General features: G+C 41.8%; 1 protein-coding gene across 1 annotated transcript in view; it reads right to left on the bottom strand.

The window, feature by feature from the left end:
- LOC125426302 (sodium/hydrogen exchanger 10-like) overlaps positions 1-23,131 on the bottom strand; it is a 146,446-nt gene that overhangs the window by 32,634 nt on the left and 90,681 nt on the right. Inside the window, exons 20-22 of the mRNA XM_048484560.1 lie at positions 17,622-17,770; positions 13,605-13,730; positions 13,169-13,267 (exon numbers count right to left, since the gene is read on the bottom strand). Of these exons, the coding sequence (XP_048340517.1) occupies positions 13,169-13,267; positions 13,605-13,730; positions 17,622-17,770 (374 nt within the window). The remainder of the gene's footprint in view (positions 1-13,168; positions 13,268-13,604; positions 13,731-17,621; positions 17,771-23,131) is intronic.

The following is a 23,131-nucleotide window of genomic DNA, read 5'->3' as shown; positions in this document are numbered from 1 at the left end:
GCAAGACCTGCTGAGAAAAGAGAGTCCAGCATGGCTTTTGCAGAGGCAAATCCTGTCTTACAAATCCTTACTAGAGTTCTTTGAGGGTGTAAACAGGCATGTGGATAAGGGGAACCAGTGGACATTGTCTACTTGGATTTCCAAAGGCTTTTGAGCCAAAAGTTCCCTCACCAGAGACTATTGAGAAAACCTCAGCAATCCAAAGGAATAAGAGGGGAAGTCCCTCCTATGCATTAAAAAAACTGGTTGAGAAACAGGGAAACAAAAGAGTTGGGATGTAAATGGGAAATTCTCACAATGGAGGAGGATGTAAGGAGTGCTGTCCCCCAAGGATCCGCTTTGGGGACCAGTGCTCTTTTAACCCATTCAAGTAAATGACCTGGAAGTAGGGGTGGGTAGCGTGGTGGCTAAGATTTGCAGTGATGATACCAAATTCATGTAGGTGTGGTGAGAACTCTGCCAAAAGGTTGATTGGGCGTAAGAGCGATTCCAAGCTGACCTTTGATAAATTAGGTGAGTGGGCTCAGAAAATGGCAAATGCAGTTCAATGTAGCAAAATGTAAAGTGATGCACATAGGGGCAAAAAACCCAAACTTCACATACACGCCTTCACAGGGGTCCAGTGCTATCAGTCACAGACCAGGAAAGGGATTTTAAGGCTGTCTTAGTTGATAGTTCCATGGGAATGTCAACTCAATGCATGGCAGCTGTGAAAAAGGCAGAACTCCCTATGCTGTGGGATCATTTAGGAAAGGAATTGAGAATAAAACTTCGCAAAAGATTGTCATGCGTCTCTTTGAGTATAAAGCAGTGGTGCGACCGCACTTGGAGTACTGTGTTCAGTTCTGGTCGCCACATCTCAAAAAGGATATTGAAGAGATAGAAAAAGTGCAGAGAAGGGCAACGAGGATGATTGAGGGACTAGAGCACCTTCCTTATGAGGACAGGTTGCAGCGTTTGGGACTCTTTAGTTTGGAGAGGAGATGTCTGAGGGGGGATATGATTGAAGTCTATAAAATTTTGCATGGGGTAGAAAATGTTGACAGAGAGAATTTTTTCTCTTTTTCTCACAATACTAGAACCAGGGGGCATACATTGAAAATGCTGGGGGGAAGAATTAGGACTAATAAAAGGAAACACTTTTTCAAGCAACGTGTGATTGGTGTTTGGAATATGCTGCCACAAGAGGTGGTGATGGCCACTAACCTGGATAGCTTTAAAAGAGGCTTGGACAGATTTATGGAAAAGAAGTCGATTTATGGCTACCAATCTTGATCCTCCTTGATCTGAGATTGCAAATGCCTTAACAGTCCAGAAGGCCATTGCTTTCACATCCTGCATGCGAGCTCCCAATGGCACCTGGTGGGCCACTGCGAGTAGCAGAGAGCTGGACTAGATGGACTCTGGTCTGATCCAGCTGGCGTGTTCTTACGTTCTTCTAATATGAGTGGCTGCCCTTCCCCACCTTGATCAAACAACATTTTTTGCACCAGGTCTTAAAGTCAATGTATGGACCCTGGGGGGAAGAGGAGAGGTGTGTGTGTGTGGGGGGGCATGACTAAACGGCTACAGCCCGGGGACATTTGACCCCATATTTCTCCCCTGGGTGGTACGCCCCTGAAACTAAGACACTAATTGAAGCCCAAATATAATATGCATGCTTCATGATAGGAAAAGAAAGAGCTGCCAGTGACCTAAATTGCAGAAGCCATAAAGGCAAAACAAGTTTCCTTGAAAAAGTAGAAAGTTTGCCCAGCTGGTTTTGCCAAAACAGAACAAAATATGTAAGTTGACAAACAGAAAACCAAAGAGAAAGATTGCTAAAATGTTAGGCAAGTAGCTAGCCAGGAAGGTGGTTGAAAAACCAAACTACAAAAAGTGAAATGGTAAAAGAAAATGAGGAGAAAGCAGAGAAACTGAGTGATTTCTTTCTTTCCGCTGTAGAAAATATGGGACACCTACCCACATTGAAGGGTGTCCAAAGGATTGACCTAAATCAAGGTGACATGAGATGAAGCTCTCAGATAATTGTAACAATAAGTCTCTGGGTCAGGACTTTAGAGAGAGAAATCAAATGTGACATTGTTGATCTTCAAACAATCTATATAGCAAATGTTACACTAGTTTTTAAAAAGAGTGGGAAAGCAGGAAATTACAGGTCAGTTAACTGAACATCTCCTAGGGGTACATTCGTAGAAAATGATATTAAATAAAGGATTAGTGGGTGCACAAAAGAACATGGTTTCTGCAAAAGGAAGTCCTTCACCATCTGCCTTTTTGGCTAGTTTGAGATTGCTAACAAGCATGTGTTCTGGTAGAGAGAATAAAGTTGGGACTTCCAAACAGCTTTTGATAAAGCCACCAAAGATTTCTGAGTAAGTGTAGCATTCTACAAGAATTGGTACTGTGACCAATGCTATTTAAGTTGTTAATAAATTACCCAGTACTGGGAATGAACAGTGTAGTGGCAAAGTTTGTTTATGATACCAAACTATTCAGCATGATGAAAATCAAGACAGATTGTGAAAAGCTCCAGGATCTGTAAATTGGGTGAGTTGGCAACAATGTAGCAAATGATGTTCAGTGTAAGTAAATATTATGTGGTGGACACTGGGACATACAACTCTTAAGTTTAAATATATTCATTTATTTATTCAACAATATTTTACCCTGCCCACATAGGACCACCAAGGCGGTTAACAAATTAAAATGTACATATTAAAATCTCATCTTAAAAGCCATTGAAACTAACACACAACTATATCACAAATTAAAATCAGGTCTTAAAATAAATACAAAAGATAAAATCAACACTGAAAACATTGGGGGAAGACAGAGGGATCACTGAGGAAATGTCATGTGAAATTAAAAAATGTCTTTACCTGCCAATGGAAGATAGCAACAGAAAGGGACAAGTGAATTGCTCTGGGGAAAGAGTTCCAGAGCTTGCTATCACTACTGAGAAGGCTTTTCTCTTAGGCTACCTGTCTAATCTCAGAAGCTATGGCTGAAGCAGGGCCTCTGAAGATGATTGCAGTGGTTGGGTAGGCTCACAAGGGAGTAGACATTCCTTCATGTATGTTGGTCCCAAACCATATAGCCCCAAATATAGATTGATGTGGTCTTCTGGCAGAGAATAGGAAGGAATGAAACATTAGGGTTGTGGTGGGATGCTCAATTAAAAAGTCAACTCAGGGTGTGGCAGAACTTAGCAAAGAACTGATCATTCTCCATTTTGAGTACTATCCGTGAGGGTTGCTGGAGAGGGAAACATATTAAAGGTGTCTATATGTCAATGTTAGAAGTCTCTGAGCCCAAATGGGGTACTGGAGTACTTGATGATCAGTGACAGTTTAGATATAGTGGGTATCTCAGAAATATAAGCTCTATAGGGAGGTCAGGGAGGAACAGGTTGGGGGAGGAGATCCATTGTACATCAAAGAGGGCATAGAATCAAACAAATTTGAAAACATTAGGAGAATGAACTACCCAACACAAGTGACATGAGTGGAAATACTGGACCTGAGGCTTACATAAAAGTGGGAGTCCATTATTGCCCACCTGATCAACCCCTTGAGGCTGATCTTGAGATGGAGAAGGAAATAAGGGAGGTGATTAATAGCCTAATCCAAAGTGGGGGAGGGGTGTGTGAATGCCATTGGAGGCAGCGTGGGGTTGCATTGGCAGACTTGGCCATCTCTGGGGCGCTTACCCTGACAGAGGGGTGGATCTGCTGATGGGTGATTGCTGCAGTTCTCCATGGCATGCCAGTGTTCTGGTGCCCTCACCTCTGCCCCTGCCACTGGTGTAGCACGGGCAGTCCGGAGGCATGGACGGGGTGAGGAATCTACACTTGCGCCTGGGGTTTTGAACTGACACCCCTTTTTCAATAGGGTAACTAACTCCATTAAGCCCAATGGGGGATTCCAGTGGTGGGGAGGCTTTTCTGTGCTTTTTGCCTCTATATGTCACTGGAAAACTCTCTTGGGAACAACAGGGCAGAGTGACTGTGGTGCTGCATCCTGCCACCCGGCCCTTTGGATGGGGCTGTAAAGCATATGTGATATTAAAAGACTTCAACTATCTTCACATTGACTGGGTAAACAAGAGCTCAAGTCATGGTGCAGAAATGAGTTTCCTAGTCATTATGAATGACTGCACTGGAGCCGTTGGTCACTGAGCCAGCAAGAGGGATAGTGATCTTGAACTTGACTTTAAATATGGATCAAGGCCTGGTGAAAGATATAGAGGTTGTTGAACAAGTTAGGAACAGTGACCACAATGCTATTAAGTTCAAAATTTATGTCAGTGGTGTTACCCCTAAAGTTTAAAACTGTAACATTTTATTTTAGAAGAGGGAACTTTATAAAAATAAGAATAGATAAAAGGAACCTGAAAGAGAAACACAAGTTAGTCAAATCCCTGGAGGATGTTTGGAGTCTATTTAGAATGAAACTAATTGAATCCCACTTAAAATGCATTCAGCAGATTAGGTCCAAAAGAATGCCAGCACAGTTAATAACAAAGTCAAAAAAAGACAAAAAGCAAAAAAAAGGCAAAAAAGAGGCTTCTTTGAAAACAGGATTCTTTGAAAAAGACATGTCAAAGATTGATTTTTCTCATTAAAATACTACAACTTGAAGGCATTTAATGAAGCTGACAGGCAGTAGAATCAAGATTGTACTGGGTATGCAGAGATCAGTTGAAGATATAGCTTCCAAGCACAGAAGGTGCTGTGCTCTTCATCAGTGACAGCTGGAATTGTCAGGGTGGGCAAAATGCCCATCTGTTACTAATGGTAACTGTAAAGGGCAGAAGTTGGCCAAGGAATGGTAGAATACAGATATGTGCTGCTCCATGCCCAAATTTTGGACAAGACCTATAACCAGTGGTGGGATTCATATAATTTAACAATCGGTTCTGGTGGAGGGATTAAAATAATTTAGCAACTGGTTATTTACAAGAACCTTTTTAACAACCAGTTTTGCCGAAGCGGGGCGAACCTGCTGAATCCCACCACTGCCTATAACTCCCCAGAACACTAACCACATGCTAGAGGGGAACCACATGCTATTGTGTGGGAAACCAGCATAAACAGGTGATATCAGGGAGGCTTCATGGCAACAATTACAGCAAGCAGTATGTCGAAGAAAACGTGGGAAAGGAAGTATGTGGACAGAAACTTAAGTACCGGTACTCATCAACTTCACTTGGTAATGAGAGATAACCTAAGCCTGGGGAAAGGGAATGAACCATACTGACTGAGAAACAACTATGAGGGAACATGATTTATAAAATTAGGTATATAAAATTATGCATAGGGTGGATAGTGTTCACAAAGAGGACTTTTCCCCCCTCCCAAAATTCTGCAACTCAAGGGCATCCAATATAGCTGATGGGCAATAGATTCAGGATAGATAAAAGAAAGTATTTCTCCTCTTGAGTGAAATGCACTGCCAGAGGATGTAATGATAACCACAGGCATAGATGGTGTTAAAAGGGGATTAAGCAGATTCATGGAGGATAGGTCTATCAATGGCCACTCAACATGGTGACTAAAGGGAACATCCATATTAAAAGGCAATAAACCTCCCAAAACCAATGCCAGGAGGCAACATCAGGGAAAGGCCTCAGCTTCTATGTCATTGGATCTCTAGAGCAGGGGTAGGGAACCTGCGGCTCTCCAGATGTTCAGGAACTACAATTCCCATCAGCCCCTACCAGCATGGCCAATTGGCCATGCTGACAGAGGCTGATGGGAATTGTAGTTCCTGAACATCTGGAGAGCCGCAGGTTCCCTACCCCTGCTCTAGAGGAACTGGTTAGCCACTACATGAGACAGGATGCTGGAGTAGATAGATGAGCAGTCTGATCTAGCAGGGCTCTTCTTACATTCATATGTTTTTATAATGAAGGCATTGGAGCATCTTTCCTATGAGGAAATGCTAAAATAGGGATTTTCCATTTAGAAAAAATAATCAAAAGTGGGTCATCATAGAGGTTTATAAAATTATGCAAAAACAATGGATAGAGAGAATCCCCTCCCCTAGATCTCAGTTGTTCAATTAAATTAATGGCAATAGGCTGTTGTGGTTTTTCTGGGCTGTGTGCCTGTGGTCGGGTGGTTTTAGCTCCTAACAATTCACCTGTATCTGTGGCTGGCATCTTGAGAGGCATGTCATGGTAAGGTGGTGAAGTGCATTTACAAGTGTCTGGGTGGAGTTCATTTGAGGTTGCATTTGTATATGTCCTGGTGATTTGAATGTGTGCAACTAATCTCAGCAACTGCAGTGAGATACAGTGGGCGAGGCGGGGAGGGGACAGAAAGATTTTGTAGTATCTGGTGGATTGCTGAATGGTGTTTGAAAAGTCCCCTGGACTTTGGTTTAATACTGGTAGGCAGGTTTTATTGATTTTAAGACTTTTCCTTTTTGCTGAAACCATCTTGGTGTTTGTGTTTTATTCTTGTCAGAATAGTTTTTTAAAATCTTACTATATAACTGAGAAGCGTGTTCCTGACAACAAACCAGAAAAAGCAAATGACTCTGGAAGATGCAGTCCAGAGGATGCAATTTCTTATGTACAGAGGGGCTGATGGGATTACAACTCCCAGACACCTTCTCATTCAGCCAGAAACACTAATGCTCCCAGGACAAGAGATGTGAATGGGGCATTTCTATAGGAAATGATTCCCAATGCAAACACTGAAATCATACCCTCCCCCCCAAACATCCCAGCTTTGCCAAGGAGGAGCAGCAGGCTGCCTATGGAGATGGGGAGAATTCTCCCCATTGTCATAGGCACCCGGCTGATGGGAACCTCCAGAGATGTTTGCAATGGAAGCAGAACTGATGGTCTCCACATAGCCAAGGGGTACAATGAGATTGGGGTGCCCATTTCTTCAGAGAAGTGGTCTGAATCAGAGTATTTCTGTTTTATTGTTGTCATTTTTCCTGTCCATTTCACAGGCCAATTTCAAATTGTCATGGGATTCAGGGTCCTTGTGATGCTTAGTCATTTCTGTATAAGGGCATGCATTGATGCTAGTGCCTTGGTATCTAGTCCTTGAATTACAACTGAAGGTGGAATTGTGGCCAGTACAGCTTAGAGCCCATGCTCCAGCCTGAGATGGTATTGGAGGTCATTGGTGTAAACGAGTTAGCGTAAATAAATAATATCTGGGAGGGCCATCTTATCTGTTTAGTATAAAAAATACAATGGCCACAAAAATTGATACCTTGTACTTTGACCCAAGCACAAGTGCCTTTGATAATATTTTATGGTGATTGAGAATTTGCCCTAGCAGACATACAGTGCTTGATATTAAGCTGCTGTGCCACATGTATCTGGAGGGGAACCAGAAATGTGGAGAAAGAAAATGAGGGTGATGTCTAAAGAAAAGCAACCAAACTGAGGGGCTAGGTGAAAAGTTAAGAAACTAAGAGAGAAACATAGAAAGGGCGAAAGAAATCACAGAGAATGAATGTGGAGCTGCTCACTGTAGGGAGGTCAGAAGAGAACTGAGTGGGAAGATACTCATGCCTTCCCTCAGAGCAGGGGCGGAGTGAGGGGGAACTGCGCCCAGAGCATGCCTGCATTCTCTGCCCCTGCCATGCCCTCACCTGCCCCTGCCCCTGCCCTGCCCTGCCCCACCCCACCCCAGAATTCCTGCAGACATCCCACCACGCCCCACCACGCCCACACACTGGCATGTGCCTGGGGCATCGCGCCTCCTCCTTGGCACCATGCCACTGCCTCAGAGAAGGTACAGACATATGCTATTCTTCCTCAAGGAAGGGTTCTGAGCATGACTTCATTTGGTTAGAACTGTAGATCTAATTCTGTGCAGAATCCATTTATGGTACTGCAGAGAGACCATGAGGAATAAACAGATATCCTTTTATCCTTTTAAAACTAACAGGGAAGAAGAAAGCAACCAATTACTTTGAGCATATGGGGTAGGGAAGGAAGGGGAGGACCATAAAATTAACTGCAGACAGTGAAAGAATGGAACACATTACCCAGTAACATAATGGTGTGATATGAAAATGTTTATCACTAGTAATTTTTTTTCATGGCATACATCAATTTATTGCTAGATATGTAAGTGTATAGAAATTATAAACAAAAATATCACAATGTTACAATAGTAATTACCTGAAGTATGCACTCATCTTTTCAAATACACAAAAAATAATGATGGAAGTAGAATGTATTGAAAAATTAAGAAACAATTAGTATTAAAATACAAATATTTGTATCTCAGTACTAAATGTTTCTTGCTTTTTCAATATAATCACGTTTCATTTGGATAAATGTTATTAAATTATACAGGAAAACTGGTTTACTAGCTGTCTGCCAGTGATATTTGTGCTTGTCTGTTTTATTTAATATCACCTTATTAAATTATTTAGGATTAAAGGGAGCCTGCAAAATTTCAATAATAAATAAAACCATGGTGCTCTTCAAAATTTGAAGGAAATCAACTCAGAGATGAACTTTCCAAACACTCGAAGAAAAACAGTGACAAATATACTACTACTTGCAGATTCAATTCGAAATATAATATGCCATGCACTATAGCAAACAGCCCTTTTTCAGTGGCCCAAGTTTGCTGGGGGAAAGGGCAAAAAGAGTTCAATAAAATATAATAAATTGGTATAAAATGGGTAATGCCTGGCTTGGCAGTAGTTCTTCAAAGAATTTCAGTCATTCAGAAACTGAGCATGTGTTGAAAGTCCATCCCCCCACCCCACCCCATATAATTTTAGCTGCATTAATAGGAACATAGTATCTAAGGCTGACATGTTTTCCACATGTCCTACCTAGGTCTGCTTCAAGAATTTTCAATTAGGCACCAGCTGCAAGTTCTACACTGGGACTCAGTTCTCAAGCAAGATATCCAGACCCTGATACACAGGAATAAGAGGACCCACCGTTTGCCTGTCCCATTTCCTTGGCCCAGCTACGCCTCTGGGGTATAGCTACAGAAAATGGCTTCCAGGCCAAGCGCTGAAATTGTGCCCTCCCCCTAAACACTGCACTTGCATTGAAAAGATTCCCAATGGTAAACCAACAGCTCCACTTCTGACAAATGCATTGAACTGTTTGAACAATATAGACAAAATAAAGCCCTTCAACTTCATCCCAATAACGGAAAAAAATTCAGCATGCTTATAGGCCAGCTGTAGTTAAAAGGATCCATTGCTGATTTGATAGTCATAGCTGACAATCAACATGGTATAGTAGTAAGACTACCATTTTAGGACTTGGGACTGGGTGACTTTAATCCACTCACTGGATTGTATCCAAGGCGATTAGTTTAGAAACCAGGGCTTCCTCCACTCAGTGATCCCCTCCACATGTTGATGCTCTTACCTCCCTTTGCACGGTCTGCTACCTTTGCAGACTTCAAATCCATCAAAGGAATTAAAAGAATTGTTGGTATTTGCAAGTGTCTGTCACAATTCAGACATGAAGGGGTTAACTATGTGCATGCTAATTAGCTACTGAAGCCAGAATTTTATGGCCAGTCCTTTGATTAAGCTATTGGTCAGCTAACCCCAGCATTGCCTATGTGAGTCATGTAGTAAAAGTAAAGTAAAAGTAAAGTATGTTTCTTTGTTTGAACCACGTGAGGTAAAACCTATTGCCTTGCTAGGTAGGTGCCATGTGGGATCACATGGTGCAAAGCTACGTAACCAAGTTAGTGCTAGAATAGAAAGCTGTTCTTTATTTTCTTCCATATAAATCCTTCCTAATACATAGTAAACATTTATATAAAGTCAGCAACTGTCTATTGGTCTCTTTTCTGCTACTCTGCTAAATATATTAAGTTAAACAGTCCAACAAGAATCTCTCTGTGTGTGCTTGCATGTGTGTGTATGTGAAAGAGAGAGAGAGAGTGAAAGAGAGACAGAAAGAGAGAATGAAAGAGGGAGAGAAAGAAAGACAGACTTCCATGCGAGTCTGGAGAACCCTTTTCCTTTTTAAAGCCTTATTTCCCACGTTTGAGGTGAGAAACCTGAAAAACTTTCAAGTGCCTCATACACACTTATCAATAGGAAAACTGTCTCAATGTTTGGAGCCAAGAGGCATACTACTTACCCTTCAAATACCCCATGGTGATATTAGACTGGTTAAAGAGCAAATGAAATGGCAGCTCCCTTTCCACATTCCTTACAACCTCTAATGGTTATGAACAAGAAGTCTGAAATGTTATTCTGCACTAACTCAGAACACCAGAAAACAGACAAAAGCTGCTTTCTGAAACCAAGGCCTTGTTCACATATTCAGAGAAAGCTATGGATTAAAGACTCCACCATTACAGATGGCAAATTCTAATTTTGGATGTCCCATTGAATAAAGATCTCTGTGCAAACAGGAGACTAGCATAGCTGAAGAAAGAGGGTTGAGACTCCTCTCTTTGTGCTTTTAATTGCTACTGCTACTACCACTACTACTATTATTATATTTTAATGTAGGCATTTATCACGTGAAGATCAGTTGTAATCCCAGGAGATGTCTAGCAACCACCTGGAGGTTGGCAACATCTGCAACTCCTCATCCAGAACTATCCTGCGGCAATGCTGAATATGAATGCTGTTTACTCACAGTGGAAGAGTGCCAACTTTTCCCCCTGTCCGGGCATCTGTGCACTTAGCATGCCTAATCTGCAGACATTCAGAAGGTGACTTCTTTTTCATTATCACATTTGGACAGGCTGGGATCTTTATGTAAATCAGGATCCTAATTACAGTAACTGAATGTTTACATCTGAGAGTAAAGGAGCAAGTCCACAGGCTGATACTGGCGCAGCCACAAGTGCATGACCTCTTACAGCAGAATAGTTTAAGAGAAACACACATCAGCTTTATTTTATAAAATACTGAAATATTTTAAAGTATTTTTTAAAGGAGCCAGTATAATCCAGTATTTCTGTATAAAATATTTACAATGTTTACTTTATTTTAACAGTTAATCAAGCCCTGTGTTTTTAGTGTAGGTCATGGCAGACATGAGACTGCATGTTTGAGATGCACAGCATGGGCCACCAGAGTCTGAGAGCTGTTGGATTCGTTGAAAGATCAAGATGCTTTGGCTTGAGGGAATCTTGAGTCCCTTCCCACTCTCTTCCCAAGCAGGGCTGTGAAAGGGCGAGCTTCTCTCCCCAGGGATGCTCTCTGAAGAGAGCACAGGAGCTCCATGGTTTCAGCAGCAGAGGGCAGGTCAAACCATTAACCTGCACCTCCTCCCAGTGGGCAAGCTGGCTTCCCTCACTACTTCTGAGCATAACCCCTCCCCCATCCCACATAGACCCCATGTGAAGCCCCTGGCATGCAGTGATGGGGATCTGGGGCCAAATAATTGTAACTGATTAAGTTTACAAGCACCTTTTTAACAACCGGTTCTGCCTAAGTGGTGCGAACCTGCTGAATCCCACCACTGAAGTATGGCTGTCCTGACTGTAGAGGGAGGTGAAGGAGGACAGGTTTGGGGCTGTGGGGCTGGTATAAAAAGATGGGCAGCAGGAGGAGGAGGAGAAGAAGGAGTCAGCTTGCCTGTTGCGAATGCCAGTGCCACTCCCATTAGGGACTGTTGGTTGCAGCCATCTCACATTCACCTGCCCACCAGGGTTCCAGAGCTCATGGCCCCGTGGAAGCTAGGCATGGGGCCATGGAGACATGGTCTGCACCCCTGTTGTGGGACCCTCATCACTGGCCTGGGCTGGAGAGGACCACTCCTAAAGGCTCCACCCTGACCTCGGGCATGGCTTTCTTGCCAGTTCTGCCTGGTGGTGCCAAGCAGGATGGCCAAGGGCTTGGAGCACCATTCCTGGGACAAATCCAAAGAGTGCAGGGCTGGCCAGGTCACTGGTCCTTTTTCTGAACCCTCCCTCGCAAATCTGAGGGTCTCCCCACTGGGGGTAGTCCCCAAGAAAGCTCCTGGGGAGTACTGCCTCATTTATCATCTATCCTACCCCAAGGGTTCCTCTGTTAATGATGTCATTGATTTCTGACCTATGCTCTGTGCGCTGTGCATCCCTGGACCACACCGTGTCCATCATTCGCTCTGTGGCCCTAGGGCCCTCCTGGCAAAGAGTGACATTCAGCTAGCCTTCTGCCCATCCATCTGGATGATTTTTGCCTATTTCAGCCAAAGTGGTTTCTTGTGGTTAAGAACAACTTTGGGAGAGGGGTCTCTCTCCAAGTAGGCTTAATAGATAGTTAAAGGAAAGAAAATGTAGACTTAATAAAGTCACCATGTTATAGGTCTCCTAAGAAATTTAAGTAAATTATGGCACAAAGTCCTTACCTTTCACAAATTAATGTCCACTTAATCAGATGAGCTTTTACTTTGGGTAGATGTTTGGCCCTGCCTTGGCTGTACTTGAAGGCACATATAAAAAGATTCCATACCCAGAACAGCTTTGCCCATATACAGCAGAAGAGGTGGAAATGATAGAATGTGTCATTTTTCATTTTCCTTATTACCGTGGATTAAGGGACAAAATTATCACCCCATTAGTAGCCAAACTACCTGACTGTTCAGAGAAGACATGTCTAGAAAAATGAATAATAGACAAAAAAATCCTCATATTTTGAGGCATGTGGCTAATTTTTGTGCTTGAAGTCCAGAGTAAGATAAGGGTCCTTGATAGTGATAATAAACCATTTTAAATTGTATATTTTAAGAAGTATGATTTTTAGCATCATATGTAGAATTTTAACTGTTCTGTCCGCAATTTTGAGATTTTAGAACTTTATTACTTAGCAATAAAATTTGCATTAGTTCATGTACTTTGACTGCAATAAAGAATTTGATGGTATCTATGATAGCAATGAGGGCAATGGAAACAAAGTGGAAATAGGTAAAGCAAATAGGTAAAGTACTTTGAATTTGCCAGTAAATCAGAGAAGTGGTTTGCATATAAACTTAGAAAAGAACAGGAAAAGAGAATCATTGTGAAAATACAAGAAGGGGACAATACTTTAATGGTGATTTTTCTTCTTTGATGTTTTGATGTTAGAAAGATTTTGAAGTACTAATTACATTTTATTCCACAAAAAAATAAAATAGAAATGACATGGAAATCCCCCCCCCCAAAATTTTTCTTTCTTCCTGTGACAGTTATAGTTTCAAGGTTTAGTCTGTAAGTGTAGCTTACCTTTGTCATCCCAGATGTAATTAAATGAATGCCACGTGGAAGTTCACCTTCTTCACATATGATATCCCCATAGTCAAAACATATAATTTTTGCTTTTTTCTGAAAATGGCAAACAAAATAAACAACATTTAGGAAGCATTATCAAGATTATTGAACACATACATAAAATGATATATGAAGTGTAATTTTGTATTTTTAAAGAATGCTTTGAAAGGTTAGTTTCAGATTACAGCAAAAGGAGAAAAAGGAATACTTGCAGAATGATCAAATTAGAAAACTGTGAAAGATCTTTTACAGATTAGGGACTGGGTAAGCAATGTTCAAGGGATCCTGATCTAAACTCTCTACAAGTTTGACAACTACTGGGAGTAGTACACAGCATATTTTCATAAGCAAAACATATATTTGACAGCAAGGTTTTGAATTTAAATATTACCTTAATAAAGTCTATGCGGTCTCTGTCATTCTGTAACCATACGATATTGTATAGAAGTTCCTCTGCAGTAGGTGGTGCAATCATAGGCGGAAGCATTGCAAGCTGTTTTTCTTTTAATAGGAGTATCTAAACAAAATAAATTACCCTTCTACATATCAAATTAACTTAAAATTATTTTAACATAAAATATGCACTTTCGTACAGATTAGTTAAATGAGGATTTATCTACTATGAAACTACTAATATATATATATATATATATATATATATATATATATATATATATATATATATATATATATATATATATATATATATATATATATATATATATATATATATATATATATATATAATATACACACACACACACACACACACATATATATATATAAGTAGTTCATCTCCCATATATATATATAATTATATATATATATTTCTAATTATATATATATATTTCTAATTATATATATATATATATTTATATATATATATAATTTTTGTTTCCTCTTCCCAGCATGTAAAGCATGCAATTTGATACCAGCCAGCCACATCTTGTTTCCATTAAAGTCAGCAAAGCAAAGGCTGCTGGCAGAAAGTGAATAGTTGCAGTAGTAGTTTGGATTTATACTCTGCTTTTATCTACTGTAAGGAGTCTCAAAGTGGCTTACAACTTCTTCCTTTCCCCTCCTTACAACAGAGATATACATGTACATGCGGCCGAAAGAGTCCTGAGAGAACTGTGAGTAGCCCAAGGTCACCCAGCATGCTTCATGTGTAGGAGTGGGGAAACAAATTAATTCACCAATTAGAGTCCACCACTTTTATGGAGGAATGGGGAATCAAACTTGGTTCTCCAGATTAGAGTAAATTTATTCTCTTTGAATTGAGGATGGTGATGGAATACACTGTATAATCCAGATTTCCTGAAGATTTTCTTATTTTTTTCACTCAGTGAAAATTTCAAAAGAAATCACTATCCTGTTAGTCTCTTTGTTGATCTGACTCCTCAGCTGATTAAAATGGCCAAGTTGTTGAGCAGGTTTGTTTCCTGGACTGGTCATCCCAGGAAAGGGCTACTAACAAATTCTGTCTTTTTACTAGCTAAATAATTTGCATGATTCTATACTGGACAGCTCAATTGGTACTTTTACTTTTTTATCTACCAGAAAAGCCAGTGTTATCGATTATATCGCTATTTCATCGTTATTGTATCATATTATTTGTTTTGAGGTTTGTTAACAGAATTGTGAGTGATCATTGCCAGTTAAGACTCTTACTGAGCTTTAGTAACAATGTTCTTTTGAACCCTGTTCTTTTGAATCCTTTAGAAGGAACTTAGACCAGAATAAGAAAACTTCAGTGATCTGATCAGGTATTTGCCAAATTAGTGTAAGCTCTGATGGGAGATGATTTGCTATCCCAGCATCAAACCTTGATGCAGTTTAGTTCCAACAATATTAAATATTATGAAGAAATAGCTTATTTTTCACACTCTAATGAAAAAGCTTTAAAACCTTTAATCAATCTGCGCAGTGGGTGGTTTGACCATGAGTGCAGAATTACAAGTAAAATATTGACTAAATACATGCAACAGGGTTCAACACAATTTAGTTGAAACATCTATAAATCACCTTATTTCTCTCCGATCAGTTTATGAATAACTGCTCACACAAAAAACACATAAACATGCTAAAACATTATAGCAGGAACCTGTGTGCATGAGAAGAAAGAGATGAGATTTGGGGAATGTATTTCTTTTGGATTTGTAAGATTTTTACTTTTAATGGAAGCTCAAATCTTGGTAAAATATTGGATTTTGCATTCTAGTAATATTTTTAATGCTTCTGTCATCACTTCTTCCTTGGACTACGATCTACCATCACAGGTTCTTTCTTGCAACCTATGTACTCTATCATAATGGTCCCCAATCACTGAATTTAAGGTCAGAGGTCTTATTGTTTCATTAGCCTCTGGTAAGTCCCCTGGTGAGGATTTAATCCCCAAGGAAATAGATATAGTAACAATATGAACAGACAACAACGAGTAACTAGAACCAAGAAAATGCAAAAAAGTTGCACATTGGTGCTGCAATGGCATCATTCTAGTATATTATACCATTAGTAATTTCCTAAACCAACACTGTATATTATAACACCTCAAGTGTAACAGTGTACAAATAAATTATAACAATCTAATATATAGAAAGAATCTTGAATATAGAACCTTATATAAGTCCACAGAACAGAGTTGTTCATAGAAGCTAACCATAATGTCTCTTTCCATTACTTCATAGGTGGTATACTGTGTACAATCAAGATCATGATGATCTATATCAAAAATTATAGTGTTACTCCAAAAACTTCAAGTGTCCAGCCAAATGAGTAAACTTCAGCGTAACTGTCAAGCCTATGCAGCTAATTAGAAGCTTCAGGACCACCGTAACCACAAATATAATTGGCTGCACCTGTATCTAAGTTCCTCTATGAGAATCTCCAAAGTCATTGTTAATGAGCTGTGATGGACAATTTCCAACAATTTCCAAAATGCAACACGAGTTTGTTTGCGCTTTCGATAACTCCTCCTCAGTACGTCATACAACTGAAATTGCCATCAGGGGAACTTGGTACCATTCATTTGAAATGTAGTCCCAACTTGGCTAAATGTACTTATTGACTGAGGATTTCTTCACTGAGGAAGAGTTATTGAAAGCTCAAACAAACCCGTGTTGCGTTTTGGAAATTTAGATTTTGACCACCAAACAACCCAGGAAAATCTGACTTGGAATACTAAATTGATAATAATTATATTACATTTTTGTTTCATCACAGAGCACAAAGTGATGTTCATGGAGCTCCCAGAGGGTCCATTGTGCTGCCATTATGCTGCCACATCCATTCCATTGTGCTGCCAGGAGGAAATGGAGTTCAATGACAGGGAGGTGGACTGAAGTGCCTGGGCTGCTGAGCCACAGTTGAGAGAGGTGAAGTGACTATGAGTCTGGGTTTCAGCATGGAGCAGGATGCTGTGGCTAAAGAACTGGACAGAGGCACCACTCTCTCGTCCCTCACCTTAAGGCCCTTCTCCCTGATGTTTGCAGCTGATGTGGTGGACCATCTTCATGCCCTGATCTCAACAAGACAAACTGAAGCAGCTGGGCCAGTCATCCTGTAGATATTGGGCATCACAGGATATCTGGGCAACAGCTGAGAGCAAGGCCATGTAGTGGGTGGACTTGATATCTTTGAAAGGCAATGGGGAAGGGGAGGGAATGGGGAGGGTGCAGGGGAACGAGGGGGACAGCAGCTTTCAGAGATAGATGGTGTGACCCTTGGAGGCCCTAGTGATACAGGGAACTCTGACCCCTTTCCTGGGTCCCAAGCATGAGGCCTGCAGCCAGCTCATCCATTCCCACCACCATCTCTTCCATGTGATTAGCAATTGAGTGGGAATGGCTGGATACCTTCTGCAAGTCATGAGATTTTTTCTCCAGGAGGCACCAGTGCATGAAAGGTCTGGCAGCATCTATGATGTGGCTGTGACATATCTGGAGGGCTTGCTAGCTGTTGCAAGGGACATTGATATGGATGGGTGTTTATTGAGAGGTTGTTGGGGAACATGGCCCTCACACTATCGTCAACCCTGGCAGCCCCCCTCCTGCGCAATGTCTAGCAAGGGTGGCCTGGGACTTGGCCTGGGGGTTGACCTTGGCAGCATGGTTGGGCTGCTGGGAGGCACATCTTCTAGGGAGTAGAGAACACCCATGACTGCACAAAACTATTTTCAGCATCTCCCCATGCCCCTTTACACACTCCTTTTCCTGTTATCTAGTCATTAACAAAACCTTTTACATCAGTGCCCAACTGCGGCAATGATGGCAGAACTTAGGATTGCACTGTATTTTTAAAGAGTTTATTGCAAAAGCATTTGACTCCAAAACAGCCCCACCATAAATGTGCTTGGTAAATGTGTAAATTATATACCATATATCTATCTGTGCATTTTTAAAAAAAGTACCTGATGCAGTTCTCTCCCTTCATGTTCATTAACAATTCCTCCAGAAACCATGAATTTAAGAGTTTCAAAAGCTGTGTTTAGCACTGTTTGGACCGCTTGTTTAGTTTTCACAGCAGTAACAATTTCTGGATACTCATGCTGAATTAGTCCTAAAACAACAAAAAAGTTAATTTTTCATGCAAGAAATGTTTGATGATAGCTCAACTATTGAAAATTACCTAGACAGTAATGTTTACTATTCTAATCATTGATCCCTTTTATGAAAACCCTTATTTACTTGGGAACTGTTGCAAGCCTGGTGGGCCACTGCGAGTAGCAGAGTGCTGGACTAGATGGACTCTGGTCTGATCCAGCAGGCTCTTTCTTATGTTCTTAAGCCCCATTTCATTCAGTTAAGAACATAAGAACACCAGGTGCCTTTGGGAGCTCACATGCAGGGTGTGAAAGCAATGGCCTTCTGCTGCTGCTGCTGCTCCCGAGCACCTGGTATGCTAAGGCATTTGCAATCTCAGATCAAGGAGGATCAAGATTGGTAGCCATAGATTGACTTCTCCTCCATAAATCTGTTCAAGCCCCTTTTAAAGCTATCCAGGTAAGTGGCCATCACCACCTCCTGTGGCAGCATATTCCAAACACCAATCACACGTTGTGTGAAGAAGTGTTTCCTTTTATTAGTCCTTATTCTTCCCCCCAGCATTTTCAATGAATGCCCCTGGTTCTAGTATTGTGAGAAAGAGAGAAAAATTTCTGTCAACGTTTTCTACCCCATGCATAATTTTATAGACTTCAATCATATCCCCCCTCAGACGTCTCCTCTCCAAACTAAAGAATCCCAAACGCTGCAACCTGTCCTCATAAGGAAGGTGCTTCAATCCCTCAATCATCCTTGCTGCCCTTCTCTGCACTTTTTCTATCTCTTCAATATCCTTTTGAGATGTGGCGACCAGAACTGAACACAGTACTCCAAGTGCGGTTGCACCACTGTTTTATATAAGGGCGTGACAATCTTTGCAGTTTTGTTATCAATTCCTTTCCTAATGATCCCCAGCATAGAGTTTGCCTTTTTCACAGCTGCCATGCATTGAGTTGACATTCCCATGGAACTATCAACTAAGATGCCCAAATCCCTTTCCTGGTCTGTGACTGATAGCACTGACCCCTGTAGTATGTATGTGAAGTTTGGGTTTTTTGCCCCTATGTGCATCATTTTACATTTTGCTACATTGAACTGCATTTGCCATTTCTTAGCCCACTCACCTAATTTATCAAGGGCCGCTTGAAGCTCTTTGCAATCCTTTGCGGTTCTCACCACACTACATAATTTGGTATCATCCGCAAACTTGGCCACCATGCTACCCACCCCTACTTCCCGGTCATTTATGAATAGGTTAAAGAGCACTGGTCCCAAAACGGATCCTTGGGGGATCCTACATCTCTCCATTGTGAGAATTTCCCATTTACACCCACCCTTTGCTTCTTGTTTCTCAACCAGTTTTTAATCCATAGGAGGACTTCCCCTCTTATTCCTTCATTGCTGAGTTTTCTCAATAGTCTCTGGTGAGGAACTTTGTCAATCAGTTTCACTGATTTCAACAGGATTTTTCTTAATGAATGGGATATCTGTAAATTCTTCTTATCTGTCAATTTTTTATCTGTAATTGTGAGGTGAGGTGGAAGCAAGAGAAAGTTGCCACATTGTAAAAGGACAACTTTGTACAGTAATGGAAAAATTGTTAGAATTCTGAGAAGTATCCCTGCTGAATGAAGTCCCCTCAATCCTATTAAACATATCCAACACAAATTTCTGCACAAAATCCATTGCAGAAAAAAACTTAGTTCAAGCTACTAGAAGCACATCTTAGGATATAAACATTCTCTATCCCCAGAAATGAGCCATATCATTCAGAAAGTATGATGAGGTGAGTGCCTCTCCCTGTCAACTCAAGAACAGCCATGTGCCTTGGTAGAACACCTTTCTGAGCTATAAAAGCAGGGTAGTAGCTGTTTTGGTCCTGTTTTTTAACGTGAGGGAAGAGTAAGACAGCTGCCTTGTGCTTACCTTGAGCCTGAGGGTACATCTACACAATATATGTAATACTAGCATGGCCCGGCCACGCGATGCTGTGGCTTATTGTGGTGAAATGGGAAAGGAACAGTAGCAGCAAATCAATTGCAGATGCCAGCAGCATGTGCTCATGCAAACACGCAGCCTGATACTGTGCGATCTCAGTGATGTGTGTGCCCGCATTCCTTGGGGGGGGGGAATGGAAAGGCACCCCTCCCATACATCTAGGCTGGCTGGCATGATCCTTTACCTGGGAGTAAGTTTGGTTGGTGGCAATGGGTGTCGCTTCTGAGGAAACTCTCTGAGGGGTGCGACGCAGCCATTCAAAGTATGCTGTACTGAGATTACTCCTGAGTAATGTGTGCCTGGTTTTCTTAACTGTAACCGCAGTATTCAGGGAATCTAGGTTGCCTGGCCCCTGCCTCCCCTCCCTTGCATGCCACCCCTCACTCTCTTCCCTCCCTCACTTCTCTTCCCTTGCATGCCCCCTCCTCCTCCCTCCCTTCCCTTTCCCTCCGCTAGGGTGGGTGGGTCATATCAAGATGCTGGGCCCCCTGCCTCCCCTCCCTTGCATGCCACCCCTCACTCTCTTCCCTCCCTCACTTCTCTTCCCTTGCATGCCACCCCTCCCCCTCCTTCCCTTCTCCTCTGCTAGGGTGGGTGGGTCATATCAAGATGCTGGGCCCCCTGCCTCTCCTCCCTTGCATGCCACCCCTCACTGTCTCCCCTCTCTCACTTCTCTTCCCTTGCATGCCTCCCCCTCCATCCCTTTCCACTCCCTCCCTCTCTTCCCTTGCATGCCACCCAGTGGTGGGATCCAAAAATTTTAGTAACAGGTTCCCATGGTGATGGGATTCAAACTGTGGCATAGCGCCAATGGGGCTGGGCGTGGCACAACGGGAGCGTGGTCGGGTATTCCAGGGGTGGGGCATTCCTGGGCGGGGCTGTGGCAAGGACGCAGCCGCTGCGCCGGTCCTTGGGCAGGAAACGAATGCACACAGGCGCAGGCTGCCACACATGCCAGTGCACCTCCTGCTAGATTGCTTCAAGTTCTGCATGCTACTGCTGAGAGGAGGGGTGTAACTAAGGCAAAAATCACGTGGCAAAATTACCAATTAGTAACCCCCTCTCGACACACACAAATAATTCGTAACCTACTCTCGGGAACCTGTGAGAACCTTCTGGATCCCACCTCTGATGCCACCCTTCCCTCTCAGTGGCAGTGGCCTAGGAGGTTAAGAGCTCGTGTATCTAATCTGGAGGAACCAGGTTTGATTCCCAGCTCTGCCACCTGAGCTATGGAGGCTTATCTGGGGAATTCAGATTAGCCTGTACACTCCCACACCCGCCAGCTGGGTGACCTTGGGCTAGTCACAGCTTCTCAGAGCTCTCTCAGCCCCACCTACCTCACAGGGTGTTTGTTGTGAGGGGGGAAGGGGAAGGAGATTGTAAGCCCCTTTGAGTCTCCTGCAGGAGAGAAAGAGGGAATATAAATCCAAACTCTTCTTCTTCTCCCTCCCTCCCCTCTCCCTTGTGTGTATGTGTTTCACTTCCACTCGAGTTACTGCCTATGTACTGTTTCCACTGCTCATATCTGGCCATTTGAGTGAACATTCTAAGCAGCACGGACATTCTAAGGGTGACAGTTACACACAGGCAGCTGCATGTCCTTCACCAGGGAGCGCCAGGAAAAAGGCGTTTTACCTGGGCCAGGTGTGAAATTTCAGATATGTGAACATCTAAAAATACTCTTGCCTGGCTGACTATAGTGACTGGGAATTGGCCCAGCAGTTACTGAGGCATACTGTCATCAACAAAAACACTGTTAGCTTTTTATAGAGAGAGATGTGCTGGATCTGTGGTCCCTAGTATTAGTGACCAAAGAGGTCCTTCTACAGCTCTTCAAGTGGCACCAAGTGATCAAAAGGTTTTTCAAGATGAGGCCACAGGAGTATGTGTGACTAACACACCTTACCTGGCTAACATCCCTTTTTTTATTAAGAAAATTCCTCAAGAATGATGAGGAGGAACTGTCATGGTTTCACAACAGATTGTGGGATATTATGCCTTTTCTCTTTCCTCTGAAGAATTTTTCTTCCCCAATCTCTTTGGAACTAAGGTAAAACCAGCAAAAAGAAATATTGATCTTATTATTTACTTTTTGTCCTAGGGAAGACAAGGATGATAAAATTGAAATCCTATGCTCCTATGTCAGAATAGAGGGCATTAAATGCTTCTGATATTAGTTGCAATAGATGGTGACCTCCAAGACATCCTTTCACAACCCCACCTGCATAATAAAGTAACACTATCTGTGCAGTACTGTTCATACACTATTACAGTGTCTGTATGATTCTTGAAAACTAAATAAATAATATTTTTCAATTCCAAAAACTGCCAGTGCAAGGAGTTTGTACAGCTGGTCCTTGCTTGATTTGCATTTTCCTCATTTAATACTATGTGACCACCAAAAACTGTATACTGAGAGTCAGACATCACTCATGGTCAAAATGCCATAGTACAGGGTAATGTCCTGAGGTGTGAAAGAAAAGCAATCTGCTCCTTTCTTCTACCACTCAGGCAGGCTTCTAGGAGAACTTGTTCTTTTAGATCAGTGGTTCTCAACCTTCCTAATGCCGCGACCCTTTAATACAGTTCCTCATGTTGTGGTGACCCCCAACCCTAACATTTATCCATTTTACAGATGGACAACACTGATGCAGAGAGTCTTAGGCGACCCCTGTGAAAGAGTCATTTGACCCCCAAAGGGGTCCCTTCTTGAAGTTGTGTAAACAAATTTGTTCAGAAACTGTATTGGATATGTTTAACAGGACTCAGGAAAATTTAGTGCAAGAGGTATAAATGAGATAGCATGGAAGATGAATGAACTCTTTCCTTTGCAGGATGCAACTCAAAGAATATTCTTTCGTTCTAATCTCCTATTCTTATACCGAGGTCTTTGATGATACAACCACAAGACCCATTTGTAAAAGCACTTCCCTTCGACTCTTCTCTGCAGCTTCTAAAAATGAGCAACTAAATAAGTACATTGAGGGACAGAGTCCTCGAAGAGTAACTGAATCTTTTGCTCTAAAGTTGCTCAAGAAAACATAGATCATTACAAAAAATGGTACAATCCATTTTAGCCTCTGTTGGGACATATAAAGGCATTGCAAAAGGATATATACCAAGAAATCCATTGCCTGAAAAATTGATCCTTAGCAGATGACCCAACAAAACCACTGAAATAGGGCAATTAAATATTGAATGCATTAAATTTCTACATAACTTTAAACTAACCAGAGAGTCCAAATAAGAAGATTATCCTTAGATAGAAGGCCCAGAGCAAGCAGAGTGGGTTTTTGAAGTAGAGGCACCCAATTTGCAGCACAGCTGCTAGTGATTGTCTTTACAAGAATCTCTGACTTTGGTAAGGATTATGTCA

This window comes from Sphaerodactylus townsendi, linkage group LG02 (genome assembly GCF_021028975.2).
Source record: "Sphaerodactylus townsendi isolate TG3544 linkage group LG02, MPM_Stown_v2.3, whole genome shotgun sequence".
NCBI classification, from domain to species: domain Eukaryota; kingdom Metazoa; phylum Chordata; class Lepidosauria; order Squamata; family Sphaerodactylidae; genus Sphaerodactylus; species Sphaerodactylus townsendi.
Note: the sequence above shows the minus strand (reverse complement) of the source record. Positions and strands in the feature narration are given on the sequence as shown.